At 40.7% G+C, this 16993-nt stretch overlaps 2 protein-coding genes across 2 annotated transcripts; both read right to left on the bottom strand.

Moving 5' to 3' along the window:
- Nucleotides 1–7358: 7358 nt before the first annotated feature.
- On the bottom strand, nucleotides 7359–9651 carry LOC147613910 (trans-cinnamate 4-monooxygenase-like). Its single transcript, XM_086781914.1, has 3 exons — nucleotides 8677–9651; nucleotides 8417–8550; nucleotides 7359–8284 (listed from the first exon to the last, which is right to left on the bottom strand). The coding sequence occupies exons 1-3, from the start codon at nucleotides 9510–9512 to the stop codon at nucleotides 7695–7697; spliced, it is 1560 nt and encodes a 519-aa protein (XP_086638040.1). The 5' UTR covers nucleotides 9513–9651; the 3' UTR covers nucleotides 7359–7694.
- A 3442-nt stretch (nucleotides 9652–13093) lies between these two features.
- Nucleotides 13094–14023, bottom strand: LOC147613909 (uncharacterized). The gene has a single exon (XM_086781320.1). The coding sequence runs from the start codon at nucleotides 14021–14023 to the stop codon at nucleotides 13094–13096; it is 930 nt and encodes a 309-aa protein (XP_086637446.1).
- Nucleotides 14024–16993: the final 2970 nt, after the last annotated feature.

Genomic DNA, 16993 nt, shown 5'->3' with positions numbered 1-16993 from the left:
ATGAAAAAGCTAGATTGGTCGCTTTGCTAAAAATAGCAAAATCCGAGACGTGGGACGCAAGATTCATTGGTAGACGCTTGACGAAAAAGCTAGATTTGGCGGTTTGCTAAAAACGCTTGACGAAGAAGCTAGATTTGGGCGGGTTGCTAAAAACGCTTGACGAAGACGAAACCTGTGTGCTCACAAAGACACTTGATGAAGACGAAACCTGTGTGCTCACACAAAGAACCTGTTTTGCTGTTTTACAGATGCAGTTTGCCTGAACTGTCATAACTTTTGACTCACAACTCCGTTTGACAAACGTTTTTGATAGGATTCACCAGCACAATACAATCTACGCACCTGGTTTTGGTTTTAAGGACGCGATTAAGAAACAACTCTAATTATAACAAGTTAAGCTATAAAATCATGTAGACAACACATAATCAAAGAACAATCTTGTAAGACATGAAATTATAATCATGAATTTAACAAGAAGACATAGATGCTTCCCTCATAGATGCTCTGATACCATGTTGAAATGTAGAGAGAAAGAGACGAGACAAGAGACACATCATGTACGCTCCCAAAGACTGATTCATATTGAGGACAAGATACATATATATAGGTGAGACCAAGTTAGGTAGAGTGAGCCATATATAGAGCTCCAACATCATTTCCATATAGTGCATCCATCTCCTCATCCATAGATTTCTCCCAACACACATTTCCAACAGCCTCATCAATGCATGTGGGCTCTATAACCTGTAGAACTTTTGGCATGTATGCATAGTGATGTGCCACATAACCATCATAGGTAAACCTCTGCACAGGATTCTTCACTCTCCTAGATCTTTGCAGCTTTGCATTCATGGCTTCCATAGCCTTCTTTACACCAGGTGTTCTCATAGCTGGTATCCCAAGATCCTCGTCAAGGCTCATCTCTGAGCCATTAGACTCTCCATCAACATGAGAATGCCCTATAGAAATGTCAAGCATACTAAGGAGCTCAACCACTTTCTCTTTGCCTTTATGTGATGTACTAATCACATTTGCAGGATTGGTATTATGACGCACCCTGCCACTCCATGGTCTATCAACTGAACCACTAGATGAGGACTCTCCTGGTCCACTCAAAGACTATGATTGCTGACTTGCATTCTGTGCAATCACATTTGCACTCACATCAGCCCTAACAGCTTCTTTTTCAGCAGAATACCAGCTGATTATCTCATCAAAAACATCCATGCTTACCCTCAACTCACGTGTAGCAGGGTTATAACACCTGTATCCCTTTTGCTCTAGGGAATACCCAATAAACACACATTTTTCAGCTTTTGGATCCAGCTTAGTTCTCAACTCATCTGGCACATGCACATATGCAATGTATCCAAAGACTTTCAGATGAGACAAATCAGGTTTTCTACGAGTAAACCTCTCCTCTGGAGTTACATCATGTATGGCTGCAGCAGTTGGAGTCCTGTTCATGATGTAAACTACTATAGAAACAGCCTCAGTCCAATAGCTATGCGGCATATTCTTCTCTCCCATCAATGCTCCCACAATCTCAGCAATGTGCCTGTTTTTTCGCTCAGCAACTCCATTTTGCTACGGAGTGTATCTGCATGTAAACTGTCTCTGAATACCATTCTTCTGCAAAAATTCAGAGAACTCATTGGAGAAGTTCTCTCCCCCTCCATCTGACCTAAGGCACTTTATATGTTTTCCTGTTTGCTTTTTTTCAACCATAACTCTGAAATTTTGAAAATGAGTGAACCCCTCACTCTTCTCCTTCATGAAGTATACCCACACTTTCCTTGTGTGGTCATCAATAAATGTCACATAATACCTGCAGCCTCCCATAGACATGGTATTCGTAGGACCCCATACATCTGAATGCACAACATCTAGTGCATTTCTGCTCACATTTCTGTCACATGGAAATACATGCTTTGTTTGCTTTCCAAATGGGCATGCTTCACATATTTTCTGCATACCTTCAACTTTAAACTTTGGCAGCCCTGTCACAATTCCTTTAGTCTAGACTTCATTCTCTGCACATTCACATGTCCAATTCTTTTATGCTAAATGTATGTGTCTGCAACAATTCCTGAACCATTTGCAAACATCACAGCACTCACCTCAGGCATGTTTACATTCAATGTAAACATTCTGCCCACTCTGTTGCCTTTTGCAACCAACCTGCACTTGTCTTTAAAATCTTCAACATAACAACCATCAGGGTTAAACCAAACCTACAAACCCTGCGCTCAATCATCTGGCCAACTGAAACTAGATTCTTTGTTATGTTCGGAACATGAAGTACATCTGCAAGGTACTTCACTTTGTCATCCTGATAGACAATGGCACATCTCCAACATGGGCAATTGGATGAGCAGTGTCATCCCCTGTTTCCACAAAACCTGGTATTTCAAGGTTTTTCATCTCCTTGAACCACTCCCCCCATGACTTGTCATGGGGTTCAATTAACGTACCATACATCATCTTTATGTGCTGCTTCAACATTTTTAGACATGGCATTAAGACATGCTGCATAACAATCTTTCATTATCCTCATTGTTTCTGCTCGAGGATGCATAGTTGTTTTGCTGCAATTTCCCATTTTGCATGTCAGCTTGCTTCTTATAACAATCTGCCTGCACATGTCCAGGATTACTACAATAAAAGTGCACGTGTATCATTATACTGCCTTTGCCAATTTCCACGACGACCTCTTTAACTCCCCCTGCCTCTGAATTGGCCTCTTCCACTTGCGTGTTGTTGTTTTGTGAATTCTGGGGCTGTTGTTGTTTCTGCTGCTAGCCATAATTCTGATTACCTATTCAGCCACCTGCTTGGCCACGTCCACGGCCTCCTCTACCTCGTCCTCTTCCTAAACTTGTGTAGAAGACCTGTTGCTTTGAACTGTTTTTGTTTTGTGAAGACTGTTGGTCTTCACCCAAGCTCTTCTCTTCTATAATCAACATAGACACCAAATCTGTGAAATTGGGAATGTTTTTCTGAGTCTGAAATAGACATCTTGAATGCCTTGTATTGTGGCCCGAGACCACGTAGATAGACTTCCACCTTATTATCATCATCTACTACTGAAATGCTAATAGATGCAAGGGCTTCCACAATACCCTTGATCTTCAATGCACAGTCATTCATAGACATACTCTTTTTCTCCACAGTATGAAGTTCATTCTTCAACTGTATCTTTCGTGCCTCGGTATTCATTTCATAGAGTTTCACCAAGGTGTCCCATGCCTCCTTGGGGGTACTTGGCATCCTGTATGTGCCCAATCATGGTGTCCTGTATACTGATAGAGAGCCAATACATAACTTTTTTGGCTCCTTGGTTCGAATCCTTGAACTCTTTCACATCTGCAGCAGTCGGATTGATCTTCGGTATCTCCGGTGCCTCTTCATGCTCACCTTTTATGTAGTAATTTTTGCGCATCATTACATGCATTTATGGAACTACAAGACCTTATGTTTGGGTAAAAATTTCTTTCTAAGTGCCACTTAGGGAAACTTTAAGGCTATATTCTTTATTAGATTTAGTAATGTTCCTACTTGCGCCTATAAGTGACCTTAAATTATGCTGATGGATTATGTAAAGTAATCCCACTCAGATTTTAGTGACCTTTAGCTCAATTGTAGGTGAAAAAATAAACAAAAGAAGAAGAATAATAAGAAACCAATAATTAAAAATAAATAAAAAATAAAACACAAATAAGACCAAGAAGATAACTATCACTATATAGGATCCTGGTAGTGTTGAGATATTGAGCTCAACTAGTGCTACGGCGGCGGCGGACATTGATGACCCGCCTAGGTGATAGCTTCTGCATCTATACCACTGGCATGGTTGGTGAGATTATGGGTGATATGCAACTAGTGGGATGACAGACTGTGTGTGACAGCCATTTTGGATTACTAGAGACTGGCATAGTTATACTGCCAGCTCATTTAATCAGGTTCACATTATGGACCGACCCTTGTATGTTGTAGTAGTTGAGTACTAACCCATATAGTGTGTACTCTTATCTTTATGTAATGTTGGTTGAGTAAAGAAGAAGAAGAAGATAGAAGAAAATTCAGCTATCCATCTCTCTCTCTCTTGTGTCTTGCTCTCTCTTGTGTGTGTGTGTGTTTGGTTGCTAGGGTTTGAAGCTCTCCCTCTCCTCCAGATTCTCTTTATGGTATCAGAGCCTAGTTCCTGTGAGAGCTATGGAGGAAAGCAAGAGGAAAGAACAAGCAAGGAAGGAAGCGGTACTACACGGGTAAGAGCACCATCATCTCTTTCTCCTTCTTGGTTTAGGTACAACACCTCCTCAGTAGCTCTGGGAGCTACACATCTCCGATTGAGGAGCTGTCTTGGCAAGAGAGCGGAGCTATAAGGAAGGTATAATATCTTGTTGGACAAGGTTTTTTCAGCCAGATTCGCATTTTGAGCGCATTATGGGCCCCGTTTTGTCACTGTAAGAAGGTATTTTTGACAGTTTTCTGGAAGTTCTGGTAGAGAACTATTTCTGCTCGAAATCTCGTTATTACAGTGCACAAGAGTGCATTTTGGAAGTACAGACAGGGTTTTGCACATGTATTGTTGATACTGAGTGTATGTACATGTACTCTGGTCACATTTGGTGACACACAGGTTGTGCTGAAGTATCGTTGCTGCAGCAGTTTTACAGGAGATACTGCTGTATTAAAGGTTGCATATAGAAGTTGTCTATTTGCAAGTTATTTGATTACTGTATAAAAACATGTCTGACGGAATTAATCAAATTGTTAGGAGAAGTAGACAAGAATAATTTCCATTCCTGGAAGTTCAGAATGACCAATTTCCTAATGGGTAAAGAATTTTGGGATTATGTAGAAGGAGACAATGAGGAGCCTCCGGAGTTATCTGAGGAGAATGCCACTCCTACAAATATAAAGGCATTCAAGGATTGGAATCAAGGTGGAAGAAAAGTCATGTGCTGGCTTTCAATTAGTGTAATCAGCTATGTAACTGTCATGCTCCTTCAATGCCCATATACCCATTTACAGAGTGGATTTGGCAAGTTCCTAAATTAGGAAGTGAACGGGCGTGGGTACGAAGAGAATGGTCGCACCTCTGTGAGACGGAATCAACATTCACTTCTCAAATAAGCAACCCGAGAGTGAGTTACACCTGATTTTTTTCTAGTTTTTTCTTGATTTCCCCTCTTCTTGATGATTTTAGTGGTTTTCTTTTAAGCCTAGATTAAGCTAGTCCTAAGCTACTTAAGCCTAGATTAAGCTAGTCCTAAGCTACATAATGCTGTAAAGAATGCATAGTTTAACTTAATATCCTAAGATTAATGATGCAATTAAGCTAATATGCAGTTTCCTATCTACTTGAAGGAAAATCGTAAAATCAATGGAACCAATGGCAAGATTAGAGCACCTACTTGTTGCTCCCACATTCGATGTAGCCTTCAATGCTTCTATTGCTCCCCAAGCACCATTGCAAACTCCATTGATCAAAGAAGAATAAAAAAGAACAAACGTCAAACAATGAACTCATGTAAAGCTTCTATAACCGATGGATTTGCATTCCATCTCAGCGAAATAGGTCTCTCTAACTTAGGAAGAAATTATGGAGGACCCTAAGCTAGCTAAGTGCTTTCCTCAACAGCGGTGTCAAAGCTTTTCATCAAAATGAACACTCACCTTGCATGAGGAGGGAAGAAGTGCAGATGCAAGGGTCGATCTTTGGCCCATCTTCGGGGGCATACACTTAGCCAACCCTATGGGGATTAACTCCTCGATGTGAAGTCGCTAGGGGCTCACTCCACCACCACTTGTCACTCAAGTGGAGCTTCCATGTGCTAGGTAGAGAGCAAAGAGGGAAGGAGCTGTGCAAATCTCAACGTCTACCTCAATACCTTGATGTGTGCCACTCAAATAGACACTTAGAAAGATTGGATTTTTATTGGATTAAATTTTTAGGTGCCCAACTTTGCATGTGGTGTTTCATTTGAAGACCCTGAAGTAAAATTCTTAGACTAACTACGAGAGATTGGGCATTCTTTGTGAAAAAATGCATGTTATCGGGCTAAACCAAGGGCACCTACTGCTTTGTTGACATAAAACTGGGCACCCTCATCTTGCCACCATTCACACACACAGGTGGAAGAGGCTAGTCTCAAGAGAGGGGAAGCCAGAGAGACCGAGACAGTTGGCAGAGGCAACAATCTAGATCAAGTTCAAAGGATAGCTTCTTATTGTGCAAATGTCACTCTGCAACAACAGAATTTATAAAGAAATATCGCAAGAAACAGGTAACATAAAAAGTGACAAGTTACAATAAAATGATAATATATCTTTAAGCAAGCAAGCTAAAGATAGATGTGAGCATTTATTTGTTATGCAGCACATGTTGAATTCAGTGACTACTATAAATGTATTATCCACATCCACAGACATTGATGATATACGTATATAGATTTGGGAGCCTCTAACCACATGACCTATCATGGTGAGTGGCTTAGAGATATGGAAAAAGCAAGTTATGTAGAGACGAGGAATGGCAAAACTCACCCTATTGCTCACATTGGGAACATGCCATTGGCTATGTAAGATGATAAGATGAGGTACTTGTCTAATGTACTGCATGTGCCTAACATAGTAAATAATTTAGTTTCTATTGGATAGATGATTTAAGTAAGGTTTGCAGATACGCTTTAAATCATGTGCAAGAACTAAAATTAGCCAAGATTTAAGTAGGTCACAAACAAGGCAATATTAACAATCATACAAGAATTCAAAGTCCAAGAAGATGATAGAAGGTTATAGAAGGCAAAATTAACATTCTATCATGAGGGTAGAGCCCTCGTTAAGAACACTCCACTCCAAAAAACAAAGTAGTTTAAATTACTTTTACTTAAGATGAATCTACGTGGTATACGATATTGTAGCTCGACTGATTATTAGGACTTCTTCGTTTTTTCTATACTCTTTGAATCATGGTCTTCATGTTGACTATTTAGTCTCATAGGTCATTTTGGCCTATTGCAAGCATTATTGGTCTCTCTCTCTCTCATAGATACACGTATATGCACATACATGATGTGTGTGTGTGTGTTAGAGAGACAAGGAGAATGAAAAAGAGATGCTCATAAAATTCTCAAAAAAAAAGCACCAAAATAAGAGGTGCAAATTTTGTGCTACCAAAGAGCTACCAACTAAGCATTTTACAACCCATTTGATCAACAACCTTTCCCCTTCTAATTTAGAAATTGCTCATAATATCACGTGACAACAATCTTTCCTCCTCACTTATAAGAAATTGCTTCTTACTACTTCATGTTTGACCTTGCACTGACTCTTTGAAGGAGTCATTAATATACTTGAAATGTCAATTAGATATAAAATTTTACGCCATATAGGCTATAGTGTCCATACAGTAGTGTTGCTTAGCACTTTGATTGGTGTATGTTGTGTGTTTGCCCTTCTAATTTCTCATCGAAGTTGGTGTCCTTATAAAGAATTCCAACTCCTCGTCGAATTCAACACAGTTACGAATCTTTTATTTAAATTGATTAGCAAGTTGACATTGTTCAAACATTCAAGTTCAAACATTCAAGGGAAGAAGAACACTCCTTGGAATCTCAACAACCACGCATTTTTTAGCTAAAGGCAAAATACTTTAGTTCTGTGCTTATCGATGGAGGCGGCACTCTCTAGAGGGGTTTGCAAACCACGACGGAGTGGTTGGCGATGTGGAGGCTGAACTGGCCGCCCTGCTCCGAGGTGTCCACTTTGGATTGGCCAGGAGGGGGGAGGAGCTGGAAGGATTGGACGAGGCGGCCGAGGACGAGGGAGAGGATGGGGATAGCAAGGATGATGCCGGGGCAGCTTCGGCGCCCCACGCCGAAGGGCAGAAACCGGAAATCATTACCGGAGGCATCGATCTTCTCAGGGCCCAAAAACCGCTCTGGGTCGAACACCTCCGGCTTCTCCCACAAGGCAGGGTTGTTGGCGAGGTACCATGCGTTGACGAGGATCTTGCTCTCGGCCGGTATGTCGTAGCCGCCCAGCTTGGCCTGGTTGAGGTTCATGTGTGGAACCAGCAGTGGGATCGCCATGCGAAGCCTCATCGTCTCCTTCACCACAGCGTGTAGGTAGGGCAGCTTCGGCGTGTCTGCCTCAGTCAATGCTACCCCCTTGCCTAGCACCCTCTCCATCTCCTCCCGCACCTTCTGCTGTATGTCTTGGTTGTTCACCAGCTCTGCTATCCCCCATTCAACGGACCATAGCGTCGTCTCAATAGCTGCAGACGTACACCAAGCCAAGAAAGAAAGAAATCCCACACTGTTTAATTAAGCATGCTCACCTCTGCGCCAGAATTCGTGCAGGTTCACGTTATATAGGTAACAGCTTTACTGTTGATTAAGTACTTTACCTGCCACGTTAATATTCTCCACAATGTACAACACATTGTCCTCGTTGATTTCCCCGTTCTTCTGCGCGTCCAAAATGTGATCGATGGCACACTTCTCCTCAGCGTTCAAAAAGGGCTTCAGGCTCGTCAATTTCCTACAAGATGAGATTAGCAGCACACAATTAAAAGCCGCTCCCAATTTTTTGCTAAGTACTGCCTCTAATCACAATTAGAGAAACACACACAAAACACAAATTGAAGGCTTATGAACTGCTGCTTACTTTCGCTCATCTATGAAGTACTTTTTGAAGAGCTGGAGCCGCTCTTCCTTCACCTTCTTGCACAATGCAAGATAACCCTTGAGGAAAGGCCTCAAAATAGGGATGAAATCACCATAATTGTACTCAAAGCTCTGTGCAAGCCTACTCCTCTCCCCATTGAGCTTCTTGAGCTGGTTGAAGAGGGGATCATCTTCTGACTCAAATCTTGTGTTAAACATGATGCGGTACATGTTGTTGTACATGAGCAACTGCAATCTTCTTCTGATGACAACGCCAGTGGTGGAGGCCTGAGGGCGGGCTTTGAGGTCAGCGATGGCGTGATTGATTTCCTCTTCCCAATAGACACTAGATTGGTGCACAACTTTGTTAGTGAAGAAGGGGACAGTCATGATCCTTCTCATCTTTCGCCAATGGTCGCCATACACAGTGAAGACCATGTCCTGGCCTTTGCCTGTGAAGATATCAAACACGACATTGCGAGTGCGGGAGCCAAACTCCACACCCTGTGTGTGGAGAACCTCCTTGGCAAGCTCCGGGGAGGACACCACCACAAGGTTCCGTTGCCCCATTCTCAGAAGAAAGATGTCCCCAAATTTCTTTGCGAGGTCGGAGAGGTTCCTATGATTGAGGTCATCCCCTACTTGAAGCCAATTGCCAAATATGGGAACTGTGAGGGGGCCAGGAGGTAGTTTGAGCTTCGGGCGGGTGAGGTGAAAGATAGCAAGGGAGACCAAAACCATTACCAAAAGGGTAAGTAGGATGGATTCAAGAGAACAGGGGAGGAGAGAGGACAAATGAGAGCTGAAGGCCGCCGCCATAGCCATAGCCATAGCCATAGCTAGAGGTGCAGGGGCAAAGCTCTACACAGACTTTTATCTGTAATTTGTGTTTTATAAAAGGCACTCCTGTTCGTGACTCAGGAGTTGAGTGAGAGAAGGTGGTCGGCGAGACGCATGCTGGCTGGTGGACAGTTTTAAAGTGGCTGTGATGAGACGTATTTTTCTTTTTTTTAACACATTGTTTTCTATTATTTTTAGACTCACAAATTAGAATTGGAGTTTATTATACTCATGGCTTCTCCCACGTGTCCAGCACCATGACCAGTCACCCCCCCTCAGCACTAAAAGACTCTTCGCGTGTCCAGCACCACCATGACCGGTCACCCAACTTTTCCTCAGCATGACATAGTTATGCGTACGCCAGCATCCGCACCTCAGCGTGACGCGGCTTTGCTTACGCAACAAGAACCTTACAACGCAAAGTAATATAATTCGAAGGAGGACCATGGATGTAAAGACACCATAGAATCAACCCTTTACCTTTTTAAATTGAAAATACTAGTGGGCTAACCCGTGCTTAGCACGTACCTCTAACCTCTGAAGTTGTGCCACATGGTAATTTTGTGGAACTTTTCTTTTGTGAGCCATGCTTCATATGTATATAATTGTGATAGGATAAAGTCATTGTCAAAGGTTTAGAAGTAGGATTCCTAGCGCCATATTTTTCAAATCCCAGAGTAATAGGAGCCTACCTCTCTCTCTCTCTCTCTCTCTCTCTCTCTCTCTCTCTCTCTCTCTCTTACCGTAGCACAAAAAAGCAAAGTATTCGTTCCCTAGCATACACATGAGTGCACTCTTCTCTTGTCCTGCCATGTGTCCCTGCTCTCCTCGATGATTAAAATAGATAGTACAAAAAAAAGATATAAATATAAAAGTCATAAATTGAATGTTCCGATATGTATGTGTTGGTTGTCAGCTAGTGGAACAAATTACAGGACAGATATACTTGTTGTCGGTGGAGTGGAGGAAGCTATTGTCGAAGGTTTGAAAATAGAATTCCCAGCTTGATATTTTTCAAACCCTAGATTAATAGGAGCCTACCCCACTCTCTCTCTATCTCTCTCTCTCTTTTACCATAGCACAAAAAAATAAAGCGTTCATTCCCTAGCGTATACATGATTGCACACAATGATCTCTTTCCTTATCCTACCATGCACGTTGCTATAACACATATATAATGAATGTTCTTACATGTTTGTGTGTATCTCTCTCTATGTTATATATACGTATGTGTGTGTGTGTATGTCTCTCTCTCTATGTTATATATACGTATGTATGTGTGTGTCTCTCTCTATGTTACATACATGTACATACACACATCTCTCTCTCTCTCTCTCTCTCTCTCTCTCTCTCTCTCTCTCTCTCTCTCTCCAAATGAAATGAGCATAAACATATGTATGAATAAGTAACAATTTTCAACTAAACATGCAAATAAACATCCTCGTTGTATAGTGATGAAAAAGATTTTTATCATCAAATAAGTAACGATTTTCAACTAAATATGCAAATAACATCCTCGCGCGCAGAGCAATGAAAAAGATCGACACAAAAAAATAAAAATAGCAAAAGTAGCGATAATCAGTCAATCGATCTACTGATCAGTAGAGAAGTGAAGCTTCCGCTTCCTAGAGCCATGAACGACAGGTAATGCATGACGACGCCGTCCAACATGGTATACAACTGACGCATCTCCACTACATTGACCATCAAGTGTGGATGTCTTCTTCACTCTTGGTCCTACAAAGAAAAGAGAGAATTATTGATAAAACATTAATTAAAAAATTACCATAAATCTATTATAGTTATAGTTAATCTTACCTGTGACACAAATGAAGATTGAAATAGAGCTTCGTCAGGAGCCACAAAATACTCGTATCGAAGGGAGAAACTCTTGTACGTACTGAATAAGCTCCAAGCCTCTGGTATAGAGAATCCCTCAAAAGAGGCAACACATCTCTATGTCATAGTCAGTGTCACAAACATACTCTCTTGTAAATAAGTATACTCCCAACTCCTCATCGGGAACACTAATCCCATATCTCTCAATGCCCTCCTCTACAACTTTGACCATGAAAAAATCCACCACAGGAAAAATCCTAAAACAATGAAGAAATTAAGAATTTATATAAAGAAACATGAAAATCTTGAAATAATTTCTTGTAATTTACGCACCTATCCTTGTGGCCGTCTATCATAATCCCAGCAACATGGTGATGAGGAAGGGGTGCACACCAAAGAGGTGGCTCTGTAAATAAAGTAAGTTATATATGTCATGCACTAAAAAACCATAAAAATATGAATAAATACGAAAAAAATGGATATAAAGTTGTACACCTTCAACCCTCGACTCCAACATATCCAAAGTGAATAGAATGTCATACATGATTGTCCCTAAAACAAAACAAAACTTTTTAGAATATATCCATAAAAGAAAGAACAAAGAGCCATGGAAACTCCTTTTGGCATGCATCCTCCTCTTGTCATACGGCAAGGGAAAGGACGTGCTTAATAGGAAAGATACACATGCATACAAAAAGACACATATAGAAAATTAGAACACAACTTCAATACGATACCTGAAATTATTACCTAGAAACTTCTAAGATCTACTTATAAACAATGTCACTTATTGTAAGCCAAGAAATAAGGTGGATATCCTCCCCTAAGTTAGAGACCATAACTGAAAGGACGTTCTAGTAAAAAACCTATAGTTATCAAATCAGGTTGATCACATACACACTGTCTCGGAAGTAAAGCATCTAAAATCTCTTACCAGTTTTGATTGCATGCAAAAGTAATAAATAAATCAAGTTTGCCCTTGGAATGGATAACTGCCATTGCATTTGATATATTTTCCAAGTCCACCAATAAAACTCAATGGTAAATAGTAGGTAGTTCTTATTGCCATATTCAAAACTTCCTTGTATACAACATTAGTAGTATAAACCGTCTCTCGACCACTCACATTGGTCTCATAGCAGGTAGTATCTTGAAGAAATACCTTGACAGCATTTGATGATTGCACACGTGAGAAAGCAACATATACTTGTCCATGACTAAATACTGGAGTTGCCAAGTATAATCCTAAAAGAGACATTGTTTGGCCTTGTGATTTATTTATTGTCATGGCAAATGGGAGTCGAACAGGGAACTGCCTTCGCCTCATATCAAATGGAAGCTGCAATGTACTTGGAATGAAAGTTATTCTCGGAATGAAGACCCTATCTCCAATGTGAGTGCCAGTAATAATTTTCACCTCTAACACCTTTGTGTGAAATTCCTTGCATATTAATCAAGTACCATTGCACAATCCCTCCCGAGGATTTAGATTACGCAATAAAATTACACAATCCCTCCCAAGGATTTAGATTACGCAATAAAATTATTGGAGCATTTCTTTTCAGAATCAGTCGATGAGGTGGATAACCACCACCAAGATTAAGATTGTTTAGGTACTCTGTTGCATATAAAAAAGAACCTTCACCACTGTTATTAACTGAATCTGCACTCAAGTACTCCTTGCTCTCCCCAGGCATGGTATCCAATGCAGTGCTATTGATCGCATCAACTTCAAGGTTTCAAGGTGCAAGAATGGCGCACTCTCTAAAATACAATGCATAATCTACAACACTTAGAAGCCCTGTATACACCCATTTAATCAAGTCCTCCATAGACCCTCTCTCTAAAAGCATTTTTGATGGAATTGACACAATACCGTCTTTTATTCCCTCCCTCTCTGTTCCATTGCCAATGTCTAGAACCCACTGTATGAACTCATGCTCTGTTAAGTTATTACCATTTCGAAGCACCTGCATGTTCTGTGTAAGCTTCAATACTTTAGTGTCTCTCCATATTTGTGAGTGACATAATGCGGCATTAACAATGTCCTCTCGTCCTCCCTTTGGAACAACTGGCAAGATCTGCCTAAAATCTCCAGCAAACAATATGACCTTTCCACCAAAAAGTTGATCATTACCCATGATGTCTCTTAATGTCATGTCCAAGGCTTCAAAGGCATATCGATGGGTCATGGGTGCCTCATCCCATATTATTAGCTTAGCTAGCTTCACAACATCTGCAAGCTGACTGTTAACCTTTATGTTACATGTGCTAGCTGCATGTAGGTCCAATGGTATTTTAAACCATGAATGAGTTGTACGACCATTGCCTAGTAGCAAGGATGTAATGCCAGAAGATGCACATGCCAAAGCAACATGTCCCTCCCCACGCAACCGAGAAAGCAAGCAATTATAGAGAAAGGTCTTGCCAGACCCTCCTGGACCATCGAGAAAAAACACTTCACCAACACTTGCAGATACTGCCTCCAAAATCTGATTAAAGGCCGCTAGTTGACAATCATTTAAAGTTGTTTTCATTCGATCATCAATCTGTGCCTGCTGCTCAACATTAAATATTCTCTCTTCTTGTAATAATTCATTTATAACTATGGACACAGTTGATCTGTCCCACAGGAGGCATTCCCTCAAACTCAACCAACCTTCGGCCATGTTGCTGAAGAATGTGCTCTAAATGCAACAGAGCCTCATTCTTTGCCACTACCTGATGATCATTTAAATTCTCTATAGTCAGTTGCAATGCATGAAAAAAATCATCCGAAAGTTTTGATGAAAATCTTGCCCACAGAAGGCCGGGAGAGGTTGCACAAAACACCAAAATTGTGACAAATAGGTGTCTCAATTGCGAACCGGTTTGATGAAACGCGGCCTCTTGCATACATATAAACCATTCTTCATCACTTTAGCTATGCATGCTCCCTTGAAAGTAGGATAGAATTGCCCATCAAAAGTGCGCAAGTCATCAAAAGACTTACAACCTTTGCAAATAGTAAGCAACATACGCAAGAAATATTGCTCATCACTAGCAGATGGAGAAACGTTGTACATGAGACCGATGCTATTGCCTAACTTTCTTTTAGTCCACTTCTTAAGACTCGTGTTCCAAACCCATTAGCTGGGAAAGTCACTGTAAAGCAAATCTTTTACATCATGCAACTCATTACATGCAAACCACTTTGTAAGGGTAGTTTTTTTGCTTCTTTCTCTATCTATTATACTTTGCAAATCATCATCATCTCTCGAAACATGACATTATTATGTAGGGGAAGATGAACTTGTAATCTTTGGACATCGGGCTTTTCTTCATGCATATCATATTCATAAATTCGACAGCATACTTCTGATGCTGACACATAACTTGCATCCAAGTACCTACTGACCTCATCCACCACACCATCAGTTGAATGTTCTAGTTCTCCATGCCTTTCTACATGATTTACAATTTGCATTCTGATTGTTGCTCTGTCATGACCCTTGTACACATATTTATACAAATATTTAATTGTTGTGATTGTGGAGCATACTTCAACATTGATGTGTGCCTTGTATTTCATGGAGAGGAAAGGATTAAATGGCACTATCCAATGATTGTCACACGACAGCTCCTTTCACTTGTATGTTCCTGCCATCATCTCGATGCACATAAATAGGATAGCCATCGCTACCCACCACCATAGTAGATTTAGAGAAGGCACATGGATAACGACGACTACATTTCCCATTAGTCATGCATGGAGCATTGGGATTTAGTGCACCACATGGGCCATGAACATTACATTGTCTAATAATCTCATGTAACTCAAAAATCATTTTCCTATCAGGAAGCTCTGCACATACCAATCGATCATATAATGACTAATCTCAGTTGCGTTAAATTCATCAGCCAAAATCAATAATATGTGTGAGTGCAGCAAACCTCTCTTTTGGAACTCAATCACACAAACATAACCAGCCACTTTTCCAAACAAATTATCCTTTGTAATTGACCTCATCATATCCTTGTGTTTTTTATTAAACACGTGGGTTGTCAAATCCGGTCGATCATGCGCACTCTGGCCTAGAAGCAATGCTTCAGATATTTCAGACCATTGTGGATTGCAAGTGAATGTAATGAACAAATCTGGCTTACCCTTCTTCCTCACAATTGCCATTGCATCCTGGTATAGCTTATACATATACCGTGGCCCTCCTGTAAAAGAAGATGGTAGCACAACTCTACGTCCCATAGTGTTGCCCAGTATAGTTCTTGTACCATCAACTGCATTAACCATGTCAGATAATCCTTGATACACTTCTGCACACAAACTATTGCAATAATCTTCCCCCACGTAGAAGGCAAGCATTGGTATCAAGTCTGATCTACAATCGGTATGCATAATATTGTCTTTGAGTAACACATTTTGAACTTTGAATCTCATGCAATGATGCATGGGAAGAAACACCAGCATATGGAATGTATATATGCCAACCATCCTCCCCTCGTGGAAATAAAAGAACACATATGAGTGGCATGTATGATCGATGCAAATTAGATATTCTTCTCACAAACCCATTGCGCAAAAAAATTTGGATGTCTCGATAGCCGACATCGGCATCATCTCCTTGCCCTGGCATGATAGCAGCATCCTCGCAAGCTGTGTAGGCACCAAGTATTGTCTAGAGGTAGAGCGGTTCTCGCAAATTATCATCTTTAAATCTACATGTGGATTTCTTCCTTTATACTTCACCAACATCTCGCAATGCACAGGCATATGGATTGCATACATGTATCATCCTTTGCAGTGATGCTAAAACACCACGATCCAAACCAGGCATGCCATCCAAATGATTTTGTAGTTCATGCATCTTCCCGTCCTCCATCAGGCAATAAAGTTCCAACATGATGATATACATTGCCATGAACTCGAAAGTTATATATGCCTCTATTTTTGAAAAATGTTTCATCAATATGAGCACCCAATGATACAAAAGCTAGGGCACTATTGTATGCCCGCATGTTCTTTCTAAATAATTTGCTTCTAGAATCATTGCCATGTAATAGAATTCTTAGAAACTTGGGTGGCTCCTCTAACGGCGGCAACAATGACACATGCCCCGCTTTATAACAATGGCTTCCTACTACAACATGACATAGAGCTGTTTTTGTCTCATCTCTCCAACAATTGAGCATGGCAAAAACTATAAAAGTGATTAAGAGATCCCAGAAGGGAGTGAAGAGTTGGAGTGCAAAACACTAATGGGTACATAGCCAGGTGTCTTATATCCTCTCTTAATGGAAATTGACGAAGAATAGAGAGGTATCCCCCTCAACTTATCATGGCACCCCTGCTACTTAAAGTTCGTTCTACTGCAATTGAACGGCAAGAAGCCCTGATTGCATCTAATTGAACCCTTCTACTTCTTATTGGAGTGTCTATCACATTCCTTTATCTAGAAATACCTCGGTTCACAATGCAATTAGCACGGTCTTGTGTTCGATATTGCTCCCTCTACTCTACATTTCTAGCTGGTTGTTTTTTTTAAAATATTGTTCTTTTCCTAGCAACATTACGTCGTTCTTTACGTGTTATATTAAATTGTCTTATCCGGTCAGCACGTGCTAAATGCATAACATTGCTCGAG

Source organism: Cibotium barometz, chromosome 43 (genome assembly GCF_041138505.1).
Source record: "Cibotium barometz isolate CiBa-2024 chromosome 43, ASM4113850v1, whole genome shotgun sequence".
NCBI classification, from domain to species: domain Eukaryota; kingdom Viridiplantae; phylum Streptophyta; class Polypodiopsida; order Cyatheales; family Cibotiaceae; genus Cibotium; species Cibotium barometz.
This window is presented reverse-complemented; position numbering and strand designations above follow the sequence as displayed.